The sequence below is a fragment of the Desmodus rotundus genome, chromosome 9 (genome assembly GCF_022682495.2).
Source record: "Desmodus rotundus isolate HL8 chromosome 9, HLdesRot8A.1, whole genome shotgun sequence".
Taxonomy (NCBI): domain Eukaryota; kingdom Metazoa; phylum Chordata; class Mammalia; order Chiroptera; family Phyllostomidae; genus Desmodus; species Desmodus rotundus.
Window position 1 is genome coordinate 58607345 of NC_071395.1, and position 17521 is coordinate 58624865.

The 17521-nt window shown below is 53.2% G+C and overlaps 1 protein-coding gene across 5 annotated transcripts in view; it reads left to right on the top strand.

The window, feature by feature from the left end:
- Window positions 1-17521, top strand: part of OBSCN (obscurin, cytoskeletal calmodulin and titin-interacting RhoGEF) — a 104792-nt gene that overhangs the window by 50130 nt on the left and 37141 nt on the right. For 3 of the 5 annotated variants that reach the window (XM_071219246.1, XM_071219247.1, XM_071219249.1), the window contains exons 49-57: window positions 893-1165; window positions 2156-2422; window positions 4601-4873; window positions 5352-5627; window positions 5949-6236; window positions 6360-6632; window positions 7187-7560; window positions 8385-9255; window positions 10176-10454. In XM_071219246.1, coding sequence (XP_071075347.1) covers window positions 893-1165; window positions 2156-2422; window positions 4601-4873; window positions 5352-5627; window positions 5949-6236; window positions 6360-6632; window positions 7187-7560; window positions 8385-9255; window positions 10176-10454 — 3174 coding nt within the window. The remainder of the gene's footprint in view (window positions 1-892; window positions 1166-2155; window positions 2423-4600; window positions 4874-5351; window positions 5628-5948; window positions 6237-6359; window positions 6633-7186; window positions 7561-8384; window positions 9256-10175; window positions 10455-17521) is intronic. The other 2 variants (XM_071219248.1, XM_071219250.1) reach the window with 1 other exon arrangement.

Consider the following 17521-nt stretch of genomic DNA (forward strand, 5'->3'; position numbering starts at 1 on the left):
TGGAGCTGGGTTGGGCCTTATGGGCCTTGCTTAGGGCCGCACCTTGGTCCCTGTCAGCCATCCTGTGCCAACTGGCCTGCATACAGACACCCTGCCATATTTTTGGGGGAGGGCAATGGGCATGGGGTTGTGTTAATGGGTGTCCTTGTAGGTGGTGTATGGGCCATCTTGGGAATGGTACTTGAGCTGGGAACGGGGAACTGGAGGAGCAGGCAGAGACTCTCAGATGTTCACTCTTGGGAGAGGGTTGAGGCAGGTGGAGGGCTGGTGCTGGGATTTCGGTGCTGCGTGCCCAGGAAGGGCTTGGGGGACTTCTGAGGAGGGCCTGGCTGGGGAAAGCATGGGAGCACAGCAGCTGCATCTGGGAAGCCCCTGGTTCAGGCCTGCTATGTGATGGGGTAGGAAGAAGTTGCCATAGGCATTAGGGCACTGGAATCTTAGGGCCAGGGGCACCGAAGGAGACATTGGGATAAATGGTCTTCTGGGAATAGGAGGAGCATCTGCTTCCACACCTTCAGGGAGGGAGGGCTTACTCCCTGAGGCAGACCCCACCCACTCAGAGTGGCAGCCCACAGACTCTCCTCTCACCCCACAAAGATCGCAGCCTTGGGGCTTGGGGCTGGTTCATTCTACCTGTTGCAGAGGCCATGGATGCATGTCTTCTGTGTACTTTTGTGAAACTGGGTATATTCTAGAGAGGGGCATGGTTGCAGGGGGTGCTGAGCCTGCTCTCTGTGGGTGGTCTGAGTGTATCATTCCATGAGCAGGGTGGGATAGCTGGCCCAGGTGGATCTCTAGACCCAGCCCCAGAGATCCCCCAAATGATGAACCCCCACATGACCCTGTGGACCCAGGGCACCCCAGCCTGCCCTCCTGTTGCCCTCTTGTGCAGAGGCAGCACCATACCTGGTACGTGGCTTGCAGAACGTGGACGTGTTTGCAGGGGAGGTGGCCACATTCTCCTGTGAGGTGTCCTGTGCAGGTGGGCCTAAGGCCCACTGGTGGCTGGATGGGACCTTACTGCAGGACGGCCCCCAGAGCACCATCTGCGAGTGTGATGGGACCTTCCATTCCCTCACGCTGTCAGGCCTGGGGGTTGCTGATTCAGGCACCGTCACCTACCGCGCAGGGTCCCTGGTCTCCACGGCCAAGTTATTGGTCAAAGGTACCAGCCGATGGAACCCTGCCTGCACTGATGCTTCTGCCCCTGCTGTTCCCGCATGCTTCCTGAAGGCTCCTGGGGCAGGGGGTTGGGGACTGGCATTGCCCACATGTGCCATGTGTGGGTGTTCAGTCAGGCTGCCATCTTGCTTTCTGGGTGAGAAAGAAGGCCTGGCTCAGAGCATGAAGCTAGAGGCTAACTTCATGACCACCTGTTCGCGGGGCCCTGAGTGTTCCTGCTGCCTGGCTGCCACTCTGTGGCTGCACGTAAGTCAGGCGCACACCCAGAGGGCAGCCTGGAGGTGAGAGCAGCCTTCCCGCCTGGACCGCCTGCCCTGTCCCTGCTTGTGGCTGCTGCCACTGCTGTGGTTTGGGTTGGGGTCTTGTGCTCCTCTGGGAAAGAGTTAGTCATTGGGTAGGGCAGTAGGCTGCCAGGGACTCCTCAGAGCATTCCAAGTGAGTGTGTCATGTGCTCCTGGGAGGGCTACTTGGTGTAGCTCCACCTGGCGTGCTTGCTGACAGGCCCTCTGCACTGTTGCAGAGTAAATGGACATGCCCTCCAGGTCCAAAGGGTGGGCCATTGGTTGAGCATGACTTCGCCAGGTGGATGTTGGATGGAGCCCTCTGGAGAGGTCTCTGGAAAGGGACAAGCTGGGCTGGGGCTGCTGTGTGTCCAACAGAGGGTGTGGACACTGAGGGAGCCCCTGGGCTTTTGGGATGGAGTGTTGTGTCCCTGCTGGGGTAGTGTGCTCCCCAGGACTCAGGGTGTTAGAGAGGCCAGGAGAGGCCCAGTGGACAGAGGCCATCTGCCACAGATGGGGTGTGTGGGTGCAAGGCTTGCCCTATGTGGACGGTCCTGGGCTGCCATGGCCAGTTCTTTCCTGCCAGAGGCCCTTGCTTGCTTGCCCATGAACCGCTGCCACTGACTGCATAGGATGGGTGGGCTCTGGCCACACTGCTTAGGCTGACACGTGCCCGGCGTGTCGGCCGACAGATCCCACGGTGGAGGTGGTCAGTGCCATGCAGGACCTGGCGGTGGAGGAGGGCAGTGCGGCCGAGCTCCTTTGCCAGTACTCGAGGCCGGTGCTGGCCACATGGAAGAAGGATGAGCAGGAGGTATGCGCCGATGGGCGCCGCATTGTCCTAAAGCAGGACTGGACCGTGGCCAGGCTGTCCTTCAGGCCGGCCTTGCCCTGCGACAGTGGCATCTATTCTTGTGAGGCCGCAGGCACCCGTGTGGTGGCCCTGCTGCAAGTGCAAGGTGAGGCCCCTTAGCAGGCAGCCCCAGGCATGGTTTGAGCCAAGACGTAATGGGGTAAACATCAGGCAGTGACAGCCAGCACTGCATGACTGTGACAGCACTAGAAAGACACAATCCAAGCAGGTGGATCTTGCTGGAGCTGGCTGGGCCCTGAGCCCAGCCACCCAAACCTGCACCCCTCCCCAAGCAGCCTGATAAGACAGGGTGACTGGACAGATCCTGGGCAAAGGCTGAACCTAAAGAACCTGCATCCAGAACACTAGGAAGGTAGAGGTGGGCAGGGAAGCAGCATCTGGGTAGGTGAGTGAGCAGGCTTGAGCCACAGGGCCCTCAGCAGGGCTCTAGGTGGGCTGTGTCCCCAAACCCCGTGTTCAGATCCCAGTTCTGCCCCTTCCTGGGCCTGTCACTCAGAGGGCATACCAAGCCCCATGTCCCTGAGAGGATACACAGTTGGGGGACCAGGAGCAGGGGGCAGTGGACTGCCCTCTTTGTGGAAGGCTGGGGCCACTTTCTTGTTGGGAAAATCTTAACCAGTTCTGGTGGTGAGTGAGCTGGAGGGTGGAGACAGCTGTCAGGGGGCCATTTGTGCTGGAAAGCAGGTGTGAGTAGGTGAGACCAGCATCCATGGCTGGTCACCTGAGGTCACTCCCCCACCCCATTCACTCACTAGTTCAACAACTGAGTTTTGTAAACCTCTTTTTTGGTGCTTGTGAGCACATCAGGGAATGAACAGAAACCTCCCCCTGCATGGCAGCCCCCCTGACATCCCTGCTGAAAAGTGTGACAGGAGCCCTGGGGAGGGGCTGCAGCATGTCCCAGGACTGGAGCAGGTGGCAGCTGGGGGGAGGCTGGGTCTCATGGACATCTGGGCAGAACCTTCAGCCACAGGCAGGGCCCAGTGGAGAAGGGGGCACTGGAAGGAAGTGGGGCCAACAGGCACTCTGGGCTTGCTGCTGCTTTAAAATCCTGGATTTTATCCAACAAAGCTGCAGTGGCACCCTCGGACAGAAGCTAAGGGTGAACTCCTGCAGCAGTCTCCCGGGCATCTCCTGGGCATCCCCTGCTCCCCACCCCTGCAGGGGTCAGCTGGAGCCTGGCCATGCATCAGGCAGACTGCAGCCAGACTCCTGTGTCCCCATCAGTTCTATCACATGGAGGGAAGGGGCTGGGCCCCAGTGAGTCTGTTCTGTGGTGTGAGCAGCTCAGGGCGGGAGGGCGGTCTGGTAGAGGGATGCGATGGCCCACATGTCCTCTCCTCTGAGACAGTCTCCCCCTTCACTCACTGGGCTGCTGTTCACAGCAGCCACCTTGCCTACAGGTGTGGGCCTGGGCTGCAAACAAGCTGGCGGGAGCACCAGGGCTGCATACAGGTTCCATCCAGGCCATGTACACAGACAGTATTGGGATTGTGGGCCCCGGCCTCTGGCTCAGTGACTGCATGGGCTCCTTGCTGTTGTGTGGGTCTAGGCCAGACACTCCCTAGCACCCAGGCCTGCCCTGGGTCACCTGACACTCCTTTCCCACTTGACCTCACCACCTGGCCCCTCCCATCCTTCACCAGCCGGTCTGACTCCCTGCTGTCCGCCATACATTCGTTCTTCCTTCCCATTCCAGTGTCCCTTCGTGTCACTCTTCTTGGCTTGACATCTGTCCTGGGAATGGTGCTAGGAGATGGCAAGCCAGCACAGCCAAGCACTGAGGTCCTGGCTTCCATGAAAAACATGCAGCCATTTATTACAGACTCACAGACTTTGCAGGAGAGAACCAGAGAGGGTTGGGGAATGTGGGCAGAGGTGTCTCTGGTCCCAGAAAGTGAGGGAGCAGCCCAGAAGGTCTGATAGAGTTGGCTGGGAGACAGGGCCAGATCCGAAGCCCCACCTGCAGCCAGGGCAAGGGGTGGAAGCCTCATGCCAGTGATGAGCCCCACTGTGGCTCTGGTGAGTTTTAGGAACACCCGTGAGACTTATCACCTGTGAGGTAGGGAGGACCCCTTTCTGACCATAAGCCTAGTGATCAGGACATCTGGAGGATATGCATGACGGCTCTGTATACACAACACTGTCCCCCTCCTGGTGGACCACTTCTTGAACCTATGTCTTGAGGGGTTCCCCCCTCGACTGTGGGGAGACCTAAGTTGTAGAGGCTCCCAGGCCCTAAGCCACCCCTTCCGTCCCCCAGCCAAGAACACAGTGGTGCGAGGCCTGGAGAACGTTGAGGCGCTCGAGGGAGGTGAAGCCCTGTTCGAGTGCCAGCTTTCCCGGCCAGAGGTGGCCACCCACTCCTGGCTGCTGGATGACAAGCCAGTGCACAGCTCCGAGAATGCTGAGGTGGTCTACTTCGAGAACGGCCTGCGGCACCTGCTCCTGCTCAAAAACCTGCGGCCTCAGGACAGCTGCCGGGTGACCTTCCTGGCAGGAGACCTGGTGACATCCGCATTCCTCACAGTCAGAGGTGAGGGTTTGGGCGGGGGTTCTCTGTGACCCCTCCCACTGGATACCCTTCTTGAGGTGCAGGAGTTGAGCTCCGGCCGCAGGCAGGCGGAGTGTAGGTCTGTCAGACCATTTCCACCAAACACTGCTTCAGGACTCTGGGGATCAGGCTGGGACCAAAGGGATAGGGGTGTGGCTGTGGGTCTCTGTCAGACCTGCCGCTGGAGGCTGGGTCCGAAAGGAGAGCCTAGGCTGCAGGGTGAGGGTGGACCAGGGTCTCTCAAACCCCTTCCCCCTGACATTGCACTGTGTTGGGGAGGGAATGGGCAGAACAAGAAGGGCTGTGATGTCGATTCTGAGCCTCCGTTTGAGGCTCAGAATTGCCGCCTTTGCTAAGAGGTAGAGGAAGGATGGGGAGGTGAGAGGGGTGGCTTGGGGGTCTCCGAACCTCTGGAGACGGTTCCTGGACCCAAGCTCATGCTCTGGCCCTTGCCCCACAGGCTGGCGCCTGGAGGTCCTGGAGCCCCCGAGGGACACAGCTGTGCAGGTGGGAAGCCAGGCCCACTTTAACTGCACGCTCAGCGAGGTGGTGCTGGTGGGTGAGGCAACCTGGTACATCAACGGGGTGGCAGTGCAACTCGATGATGCCGACTGGACAGTTACGGCAGATGGCAGCCACCACACACTGTTGCTGCGCTGCGCCCGGCCGCACCACACTGGCGAGGTCACCTTCGCCGCCCGCGACGCTGTGGTCTCTGCGCGGCTCACCGTGCTGGGTGGGTGGCTCGCCCTCCTGGTGCTGCTTGGGTGCTGGACTTGCCGGTGGGTGGGTAGGGTGGGTAGGTTCCAGCCTCAGAAGCTACTAGGGGCTCTCCGTGTCCCCCCACCCAGGGTGGACTGCACACACAGTCTCTTTGTGACTGAAACACACGACCCTCACTTCCTGAGACAATCACCCAACACTGCTGCTCACAGGCTTGGGGGTGGTCTGCCCGCACCCTCGCTGTGCCCCAGGATTAGACACCAGGGCCCAAGAGGCGGTGCCCCAGGTGGGCAGACACAAGGTGCTGCATTGACTGCTCCCCCCAACCACGCAGGCCTCCCTGACCCCCCGGAGGACGCGGAGGTGGTGGGGCGCAGCAACCGATCCGTGACGCTGTCCTGGGTGGCGCCCACCAGCGATGGTGGTGGAGGCCTTTGCGGTTACCGGGTGGAGATGAAGGCGTCTGCTACAGGCGAGTGGCAGCTGTGCCATAAGCTGGTGCCTGGGCCCGAATGTATTGTGGATGGCCTGGCCCCGGGGGAGACCTATCGCTTCCGCGTGGCAGCAGTGGGCCCCGCAGGAGCCGGGGAGCCCGTGCATCTGCCCCAGATGGTGAGGCTAGGTGAGTTGTTGCCTTGGTCCCAGCGGGTGAGGATAGGGGTCCAGCCTGAAGCACTCAGGCCTCCCCATGCTGGGGATGGGGTGGGACAGTGCAAGTCCTTGCTGACATGCTCATTGGCCGCAGATCCCCTGGAACCCCCGCCTGCGCCCCCTGCTCCTGAAAGCCGGCAGGTGGTAGCAGGTGAAGACTTGTGTCTGGAGTGCGAGGTGGCAGAGGCTGGTGAGGTTGTCTGGCTGAAGGACTCAGAGCACATCCAGCTTGGTGGGCGCTTCCAGGCCTTCTCCCACGGTTGGCGGCAGACACTGGTGATCCATGGCTTCTCTGCGGAGGACCAGGGGGAGTACCACTGCCGCCCAGCCAGAGACCCGATCTCTGCCGCTGCCATCGCCTTCCAGGGTGTGTCTTCAAAGCCCAGAGTTTGGGGGTGGGAGAGTGGGGGCAACCCTGGGGTGTGGGGGTGGGGGTGACCTCCACAGCAGGGGGTCCACTTGGGACACCCACCTCACACCGAAGTAGACTGAGGCTTGCTGGGGAGCGGCCCAGACCCCACATGGCTCAGCCTCATGTCAGTACCCCTATCTCTGGCATCTTAAGCTGCACCCCTTCCCTGACCCAGGCCCTGGGCACATAGCCCTTGGTGCCCACTACTGGTCCTTTCAGTCGTCAGGCCCCTGTCCTCTGAGTCCCCCTGCCCTCCAAACCTTCCAATCCATGGCTTCCAAGTGCCTCATCCCCAAGCCCCCAAGGCCTGAGGCCTGGCCTGACCAGGGGAAACTGAGGCTCAGAGACAGCTGTTTGGAGCTTCTGAAACCTTGAGAAAACTGTGCCCTCAGAGCTCTCTGGGGCCAGGCAGGTAGCAGGAGCCTCCTGAAGGGGCACTGTTGGCAGCCCAGGAGGGCTGGGGCCACGCTGTGCTCCCACCTGGCTGACCAGTCCCCTGCTGCCCACAGTGGTACTGACCCCAGGATCCAGGGATGAGGCCCCTGCACAGCCCAGCCTGCCCCCCGAGGCAGCCCAGGAGGGCGACCTGCACCTGCTGTGGGAGGCCCTGGCTCGGAAGCGCCGTATGAGCCGTGAGCCCACACTGGACTCCATCAGCGAGCTGCCAGAGGAAGACGGGCGCCTGCTGCACCAGCAGCAGGGGGCGGAGGATGTGGCCCCTGACCTTTCAGAGGATTACTCCACAGCTGATGAGCTGGCGCGCACAGGCGAGGCTGACCTGTCACACACCAGCTCTGATGATGAGTCCCGGGCGGGCACTCCTTCCCTGGTCACCTATCTCAAGAAGGCTGGGAAGCCTGGTGCCTCTCCACTCACCAGCAAGGTAAGCCTCCAGCCTGGCCTGCAAGGGAGGCCTGGGTGTCTCAGATCTTAGCCACCCAGTCACTGTCCACCATCCATCCACTTGTCCACCACCCACCAGCCCAGCCAGCCAGCCAGCCTTTGTCCATCTGTCCATCACCAACCATTTATCCATCCATCTGCCATCCACATATCCATTTGTGCATCTACCGCCCACCAACACATCCATCCATGTTCGTCTTCATCTGTTTGTCCACACATTCACCCATCTACCCACCCATCTACCATCCACCATCCACCCATCCACTCATTCCCTCACTCTCCTTGGTCTATCACCACTCATTTATCCATCCACCTTCTCTCGCCATCTGTTTATCCATCCGTCTGCCATCCACTCAACCATTCATCCATCCATCCCACCTTCAAGCATCTTTCCACACATCTATTTATCTACCTATTCACTGATCAGCCCATCTACCCATTCATCCATTCACCATCTGTCCATCCACCCATCCACCATCTACCACCCATCCAATTCGTCCAGCTGTTAAAACTTTTTCCTGAAGAGCTGGAGCTGGCCTCTCTGTAGTATTCCTCATAACCCTGTGAGTCTGTCTGGTGACTGTGTGAAGTGATGTCAGTGAGGGTGGGCTTGATCCATGTGACAACAGGTGCCCTCAGGGATCCAGCTTCAGTGAAGGTAGTGTAGTGGCCAGTAGGCAGATGCAGAGTGGCCTGCTGGAGCTGGGGTGCAGACCAGGTTCTACCTCCAGCCTGCCCCCGGTGCCCCTGCCCATCCTTTCCCTGACCCAGGCCTCGATTTCCTAATCTGACCTGTGCACACAGGTCAGGGCCCCAGCGACCCCCTCTGGAAAGCTGCAGAAGCAGCAGAAGCAGCTGGCCACAGTTTGCCCGCCGCCGGGAGAGTGGAGTGGTGAGGACCTCAGTGACCCATCCCTGGACAAGGCAGCTGTGAAGATCCAGGCTGCCTTCAAGGGCTATAGGGTGCGGAAGGAGATGAGGCAACAGGAGGGGCCCGTATTCTGTAGCACATTTGGGGACACTGAAGCTCAGATGGGGGATGTCTTGCATCTGGAGTGTGTAGTGTCCAGCAAGGCAGACATGCAGGCTCGATGGCTGAAGGATGGCGTGGAGCTGACCGATGGCCGACACCACCACATTGACCAACTCAAGGATGGCACCTGCTCTCTGGTAGTCACTGGTGTGGGCCAAGCCGATGCTGGCTGCTACACCTGCCAGGTGAGCAGCAAGTTTGGCTGTACAGTCCACAGCGCCCATGTGGTCATCAGTGGGACAGAGAGTGAGGCTGAGAGCTCCTCTGGCGGTGAGCTGGACGATGCCTTCCACCGGGCAGCCCGGCGGCTGCACCATCTCTTCCGCACCAAGGGCCCAGTGGAGGTTTCAGACGAGGAGATCTTCTTGAGTGCGGATGAGGGCTCAGCAGAGCCTGAGGGACCTGGGGACTGGCAGACATACCGCGAAGACGAACACTTGGTCTGCATCCGTTTCGAGACACTGGCTGAGGCCCGCCGGGCGGCCACCCACTTCCAGGAGATGTTCCGCATGCTGAGAATTGGGGTGGACATCAGCCTGTCAGAGGAGGGACACCAGGGGGTGGAGATACGCATCGCCAAGGTGTCCCTTGTCCCCGCCGCACCTTTGGAACCCGTGCCCAGCTTGTGCACCACAGAATCTGGTGAGTCCCCTCCTGGGGTGGGGCAGGAGAGGTGGGGCAAGGCTGGTGGGTGAGCAGGGTCAGCTGAGAGGTCAGGGCTGCAGTTTCTGGACCCTGGCAGATGCCACCCACTGAGCTTGGAAGAGCCCTGACTTTGGGGTGGTTAGAGCTCCATCTGTACCACAGCTCTGCCTGCTACTAGCTAGCCTCTCAGAGCTTCAGCATTCTCATCTGTAAACCGGCTGAAGGAATGTCTTCTGTTTCTTTCTCCATGAGGGTTTGAGATGCAACTATATAAAAGGTGGGCTTCCATGTGATCTGGTCCGCACCCCATTTCCCGCTCCAGCAAGTAAAATTACTGTATTTTTAGGACTATAAGACGCACATTCCCCCCCAAATTTGGGAGGAAAATGGGTGTATGTCTTTTAGTCCAAGTGTAACTTACATTTGCATTGGTGAATATTATGTTATTTATGTTATTAAATATTTTACCACATTTTTTGCTTCAAAAATTTTTTTCCTATTTTCCTCCTCTAAAACCTAGGTGCATCTTATGGTCCAAAAATATGGTAATTAAAAAGACATCCCACTCTTTACTTATATGTCCCTAGAAATGACAGAAGAGGTGTTGTTAACCTACAGTACCATGTCTTGAAATTTTCTCCCTCCACTTCTGAGTGTGAGACCTCAAAACCTGGACTCCCAGCCACACTGTCCTGGTCCTCCCTCCATGTCCCCTCCTCCCTGCTCCCTGTGCTGTCCCTCTGGCCACAGGGTGGCTTGGGAGAATGGGGAGGAGGGAGGAACTGTTTGGCCATCTGGTCTCTGAGTGCTGTCACTGGAATAGAAGCTATTGGGTCACACATGTGGACCTATCACAGCTGGGGTGATCGGGGGGCCAGGGCTGGGGCTAATGTGCATTCCCCACCCATCCCTCCCAGCCCCGGTGTTCCTAACTGAGCTGCAGAACCAGGAGGTGCTGGATGGGTACCCTGTGAGCTTCGACTGTTTGGTGACAGGCCAGCCGATGCCCAGCGTGCGCTGGTTCAAAGATGGGAGGGTGCTGGAGGAAGATGATCACTACATGATCAGTGATGACCAGCAGGGCAGCCACCAGCTCATCATTACAGCTGTGGTGCCTGCAGACATGGGTGTCTACCGCTGCCTGGCCGAGAACAGCGTGGGTGTGTCCTCCACCAAGGCTGAGCTCCGAGTGGACCGTGAGTGTGGTTGTTGGTTTGTAGACCCCGGGTGGGTGGCTTGGGGGTTCGTGGCTAGGAGGAGGCAGTATGGGGTTGGATGATGGTCCAGATTTGGGGACTCAGGGTCTTGTGGCTGATGGAGAGCTCTCTGGGAGCCTCCTGGGGTAGGGATGGGGACCCTAACTCCTTGAGAAGTGTCAGGGCTGAGGAGGGACCCAGGAAGGTTTGGAGGTGTCCAGGAGTGTGGTGGGTGATCATTGGCACTGTGGTCAATTAGGAACACATATCACATCCCATCTCTGGTTCCTGGCTCACAGCTCCTAAATCCCTTGAAATTCTTAACTGATAAGTCACGAAAACAGTGGCTCCTGGCAGGCCCCTAGACAGCTTCAGGATGGAGGATGGTCACATCAAAGGCCACGTGATGATCCATACAAACATGTCTGACTGATTTTTGACAAAAGTGCAAGGCAATTAAGTGGAGGAAGGATAGAATTTCCACAGATGGTGCTGGAGTAATTTGGACATTTATAAGGAAGGGAAAAAAAAGAACCTAGACCTTACATGAAAATTAACTGAAATGGATTTCATACCTAAATGTAAAATATAAACTTTAAAAAAACAGTAGGAGAAAATCTTCAGCACCTAGAACTAGGAAAGGCTGTTGTATACTTGACCCATAAAAGAAAAAAATCATAAAGTGGATGTCATCAGAGTTAAAAACTTCTGCTGTGAGAAAGACTGGTGCGCAGAATGAAATGCTACAGGCTGGGAGGGAATGTCTGCAAACCACACATCTTATAAAGGACTTTATCTAAACTATATAAAGAAAGCTCAATATGAAAGAGTAAAAAAGTCAAAAAATCCAATTAGAACAGGACTGTGTGCAGACATTTCATGGGAAAGAACATGGAGATGTCAAATAAGTGTGTGGAAGGTGTCCGACAGGAAAATGCAAATCAGGTCCCAGCAGGACACCTCTGCACAGTGCTAGGCAGCTAACACAAAAATGGAGCTGGGAGAACCAAGATGGCGGTGTAGGTAGACACACTGCGCCTCCTCACACAACCAGAACTGACAGAGAATCCAACGGCAAGGGGGTCCGACACCAAGGAAATAAAAAATAAACATTCATCCAGACCAGTAGGAGGGGCGGAGACGGGCACCAGGGTGGAGAGGACTCACGTGGCAGTGGCGGGACCGAGACTGGCGGAGTGTGGGATGAACAGCGCAGGCAGTCCGAGCACTAGCAGACCCTGCAGCCCCACATTCATTCAGATAAACCCAGAGGGCCGGACTCAGAGTGGCGGAGAGCGGGGCAGGCAGAGCGACGGGTAGCACCCCGTGGTCCCACATTCGCGCACAGATAAACCGGATGAACGGCGGGGAGTGAGGCAGACCGCACAACCCAGGGCTCCAGCTGGGGGAAATAAAGCCTCAAACCTCTGATTGAAAACGCCCGTGGGGGTTGGGGCAACAGCAGGAGAGACTCCCAGCCTCACGGGAGAGGTCGTTGGAGAGACCCACAGGGGCCTAGAGTGTGCACAGGCCCACCCACTCGGGAACCAGCACCAGAGGGGCCCAGTTTGATTGTGGGTAGTGGAGGGAGTGGCTGAAATCCGGTGGAGAGTGGAGCGGGCGCCATTGCTCCCTCTTGTCCCCTCCCCCATGTATAGCGTCACAGAGCAGCGACCAGCGTTACCCCGCCCCAGTGAACACCTAAGGCTCCGCCCCTTAAAGTAACAGACACACCAAGACAAAAAAAAAAAAAAAAAGGCCCCAATGACAGAACACTTCAAAGCTCCAGAAAAGATACTAAACAAGGAAGAGATAGCCAACCTATCAGATGCACAGTTCAAAACACTGGTTATCAAGACACTCACAGAATTGGTTGAATCTGTTCGAAAACCAGATGAAAAAATGAAGCCTATGCTAAGAGAGACAAAGGAAAATGTACAGGGAACCAACCAATAGTGATGCGAAGGAAACTGGGACTCAGATCAATGGTGTGGACGAGAAGGAAGAAAGAAACATCCAACCAGAAAAGAATGAAGAAACAAGAATTCGGAAAAATGAGGAGAGGCTTAGGTACCTCCAGGACATCTTGAAACGTTCCAACATCCGAATTATAGGGGTGCCAGAAGGAGAAGAGGAAGAACAAAAAATTGAAAACTTATTTGAACAAATAAGGAAGGAGAAGTTCCCTAATCTGGCAAAGGAAATAGACTTCCGGGAAGTCCAGGAAGCTCAGAGAGTCCCAAAGAAGCTGGACTCAAGGAGGAACACACCAAGGCACATCATAATTACATTACCCAAGATTAAACGCAAGGACCTACATCCAAGATTACTGTAGCCAGCAAAGTTATCATTTAGAATGGAAGGGAAGATAAAGTGCTTCTCAGATAAGGTCAAGTTCAAGAAGTTCATCATCGCCAAGCCCTTATTATATGAAATGTTAAAGGGAGTTACCTAAGAAAAAGAAGATCAAAAATAGGAACAGTAAAAATGACAGCAAACTCACAGTTATTAACGACCACACCTAAAACAAAAACAAGAGCAAACTAAGCAAACAACTAGAACAGGAACAGAACCATAGAGATGGAGATCACATGGAGGGTTGTCAATAGGGGAGTGGGAGGGGGAGAGGGGGGGAAAGGTACAGAGAATAAGTAGCATAGATGATAGGTGGAAAATAGACAGGGGGAGGGTAAGAATAGTACAGGAAATGTAGAAGCCAAAGGACTTATAAGTATGACCCATGGACATGAACTATAGGGGGGGAATGTGGGACGGAGGGGGTGGGCAGGATGGAGTGGAGTGGGGGGAGAATGGGACAACTGTAATAGCATAATCAATAAATATATTTTTTAAAAAATGGAGCTGTGAGCCCTGCATTGGAGGGGCGGAGTCAGGGGACTCCCCATGGACTGCTGGCAGGAGGGGAAACCAGTGCAACTACTCCAGAACATGGTGTGTCTGTTTTTACAAAACTAATCATATACTTACCATGTGGCCCAACAATCATTTTATTGGGCATTTATTCAAGAAATGAAAATTCAAATTCATAACGCAAACTTTACCCGAATGCTCATAGTAGCTTTATTCCTAATAGCCAAAAACTAGTAATGATGCACATGTCCTTCAGGGGGGGAATGGTTAACTGTGTCCTATGGAGTGCTACTCAGCAAGGTAAAGGAACATGTTATTGATACATGCAACAGGTGTCATAAAACTACATGTTATTGCATGAACATATGCACACTCGATGGAGTTCATGTGAACCTTGTAAAATCTGAACGAGGTTGGCGGGCGGATCAATGTCACCATTTATATAGTTCAGAGAAAAGTTAACCTTGCCAGAAACTGGGTGAAGGGTATATGGGGTCTCTGTACCATTTCTCAGAATGGCATGTGAATCTGCAGTTCTCTGAAAATAAAAAGGGGATAAAGCTATTAAAAAGACAACAATAACAAGTCTGCTATCTTAAATGAGATGGGAGTACACACAAGTGCCGTGCTCGACACCTCTGTTCCCAAGCTCTTCCCTCTGGCGTGTGGGTCGGGTTTCCACCCAGTGCCCCTTTCTTCCTGCCCAAAGGGCATCTTCTAACATTTTTTGTAGACAGTATATGCTGGAAGTCTTTCAGCTTTTGCATGTCTGAAAAAATGTCTTTATTTTGGTTTTATTTTAAAGGATATTTTTGCTAGGACAGCTTTTTCTGCCCATCCTTTCAGGATGTAGCTCCATTGTCTGCTAACGTGCATTGCTTCCAGTGAGAAATATGGCATTATTCTTTGTTTCTCTGTATATTACTTGTCTTTTCTATTGGGATTTGAACTTTTTTAGATGCTTGCACACCATAAAATTCAACATTTAAAAATATATAAAGAATTCTCAGACAGCAGGCAGATGCAAAGCGCTGTCTGCCCTGTCGAAGGCTGACTAATGGGTGTGGGCCCTGTGGGGCTGCACTTATCTGACACCCAGGAAGCTGGTTCTGGCTCAGAATCCCTGGGCACCCAAAATTCACCCCAGGTGAGGTGGAAAGTCTAAACAGGCCAGTTACCACAGAAATGTCAAGGAGTTCCTGCCTACCCAAAAAGCACCAGGCTCATGTGGTTTCCACAGGATTCTCCCCCACCCCAAAATAAAGAAAGTACAATTGCTATAGAAAAATGTATAATGCATTGGCTTTTAGTATATTCATAAGGTTGTGAACCATCACTAACAACTACTTCCAGAGCATTTTCATCATCCCAGGTGAAACCCCACATCCATCGGCCATCATACTCCGCCCCACCCCACCCTGCTCCTCCAGCCGCTGGAAACCACTAACGCACTTCTGCCTCTGTGGATTTGCTTATTCTGGACATCTCACATAAGTGGAATCATACAACATGTGGCCTTTTGTGTCTGGCTTCTGTCACTGAGCATGTTTCTAAGTCCATCCATGTGGTAATATATGTCAGTACTTCATTCCCTTTTGTATAAAGCTGAAAAATATTCCACTGCACATGGACTTCTTATCCAATCATTGCATGATGTTTATCCCTTGGTGCTTTTTGGCTCTTATGAATAATGCTTCTATGAACAGTCATGTACAACAAGTTTTTGTGTGCACATGGGTTTCAGTTCTCTTGGGTTTGTAGCTAGGAGTGGAATTCCTGGGTAACATGGTAACTGCATCATTGACCTTTAGAGGAACCTTCAAACTGGTTTTCCACAGCAGCTGCACCATTTCTCACTCCGAGCACAGCAGCGTTGTAGGGGGCTCCCAGTTTCCCCATGTCCTGGCCAGTACTTGTTATGTTGATTTTCATAGTAACAGCCACCCTAAAGGTTGTGAGGTGGTGTCTCACTGTGATTTTTATTGCATTTTCTAGTGATAATGACTTTGGGTATTGTTTCATGTGCTTATTGGCCATTTGTATGTTTTATTTGGGAAAGTTTCTATTCAAATCTTTTGCCCATTTATAAATTGGGTTTTTTGGTTTTTTTTTTAAATTTTGACTAGTAAGAGTTCTTTTTATATTCTGGGTACTAAACTTTTATCAGATATATGATTTTTGAATAATTTCTCCCATTATGTGGGTTGTCTCTTCACTTTCTTAATGGTGTCCTTGATGCATGACTTTTTAATTTTGATAAAGTCTAGCTTATCTACTTTTTCTTTGATTGCTTGCACTTTGGTTGTCATATCTAAGAACCCATTGCCTAATCCAAGGTCATAAAGATTTACACCTATGCTTTCTTCTAAGAGTTTTATACTTTCAGTTCTTACATTTAGGCCTGTGGTCTGTTTTGAGTTTATTTTGTATATGGTGTGAGGTAAAGGCCCAACTTCTTTTTTTTTTTTTTTAATGTGGAAATCCAGTTGTCCCAGCAGCATGTTGAAAAGACTATTTTTTGCCACAAAATTATCTTGGAACTCTTGTTCCTCATGTTTCAAATTAGTTCCCATTAAATGTGTGGGTTTCTTTCTGACTCTCAGTTCCATCCCACTGGTGTAAACGTCTGTTGTTATGGCATTGCCCCACTGTAGCTATGCAGTAAGTTTTGAAATATAGAAGTGTTAGTCTTCCAACTTTATTCTTTTTCAAGATTGTTTTGAACAACCTGGATCTCTTGCATTTTTCTTTATGAGTTTTAGGATCAATTTGTCAATTTCTGCAAAAATGGTCCCTGGATACTTTCAAAGATTTTCTTTGTGTCCTTGGATTTGAGTAATTTGATTATGATATTCTTTGGTGCACTTTTCTTTATGTTCATTAAGCTTCTTGAAATTTAGGGTTTATAGTTTTCAGTAAGTTTGGATTTTTTTTTTGCCATTATTTCTTCAAATGTTTTTCCTTTTCCTCTTATTTGGTGACTTAGATAATATGTACATGAAGCCATAGTACAGCTCACTGATACTTTTAAGTTTAAAACTGTTTTTTCTCTGTGTATTTCATTTGGCTTTTTCTATTGCATTGTTCTTTTCTTCGTAGTGTCTAACCTGCTATTAGTCTCATCTACTGTATTTTTTATCTCCAGAACTTCTACTTGCATCTTCTCTCCATGTTCTATGTCTCTACTTAATTTTTTGAGCACACAGAATACCATGTGATGCCTACATTAATGTCCTTCTCTGCCAGTTGCAACATCATGTCGGTTCTGATTGATTATTCTCCATGTGGTGGCCTCCTTGTGTGTCTGGTAGCTTGTGACTGGGGGCCTGACACTGTGAGTCTCACTCTGCTGGGAGCCAAAGTAGTGCATTCCTGTGGGTCTCCTTGAGCTGGGCTCTGGAAACAGTGCCTTAGAAGCAGTTGTCCCTATCCCGGGGAGAGAGCGGTCAGGAGCTCCTTACAGTCTGGCTGTGGCCCTGTGCCCCTCTTGCACAGTCCCCCAGCCTCTTAGAGGGCTCTTCCCTGTCAGGGGCGCTTGCTGATGACTTCTCGAGGGAGAGGCTCTGTGCTGCTGCCTCGGCTCTGGTTTTCTGTCCTGTGGACTCTGACTGCCTTCTGTCTCCTCTACTCAGGGCCTACCTGGCTCTGCCTCGGTTTCCTCCATGAGGCCTGGAAACTGGAGACAGGAAGCTGAGGCAATCACAGGGCTCACTTTTGTTTGCTCTCTGTAAGGGATCGGTGTCCTTACTTGCTTAATGCTGAGTGACTTGAAAACCATTCTGATGGTTCTGTGCCCAATTCTGGTTTTCCCCATGACAAGCAATTCTCCAACACTAGCTGGGTGACCTACAATTTAATTCTGTTCTGACATTACCTACCCAGAGATGGCATCAGGCCCCACAAGTGAAGGGCTCAGTCCCACAAGAGCACCCCCCTTTCAGATGCCAGTGGTAAGCCCAGGTTGTCCCCTGTGCTTGTGACTGACCAGCTACCTCCTCAGGTTCCAGTAATTTGCTAGAGTGGCTTACAGAACTCAAACATTTACTCACTAGGTCGCTGGCGTATTCTAAGGGATATAGCTCAGGAACAGCCAGATGGAAGAGGTGTGCAGGGCCAAGAATGGAGAAGGGGCCGGGGGCTTCTCTGCTCTCTGAACGCATGGTGTGAGGAGTGCTGTGGGATCCCTTTCATAGGGC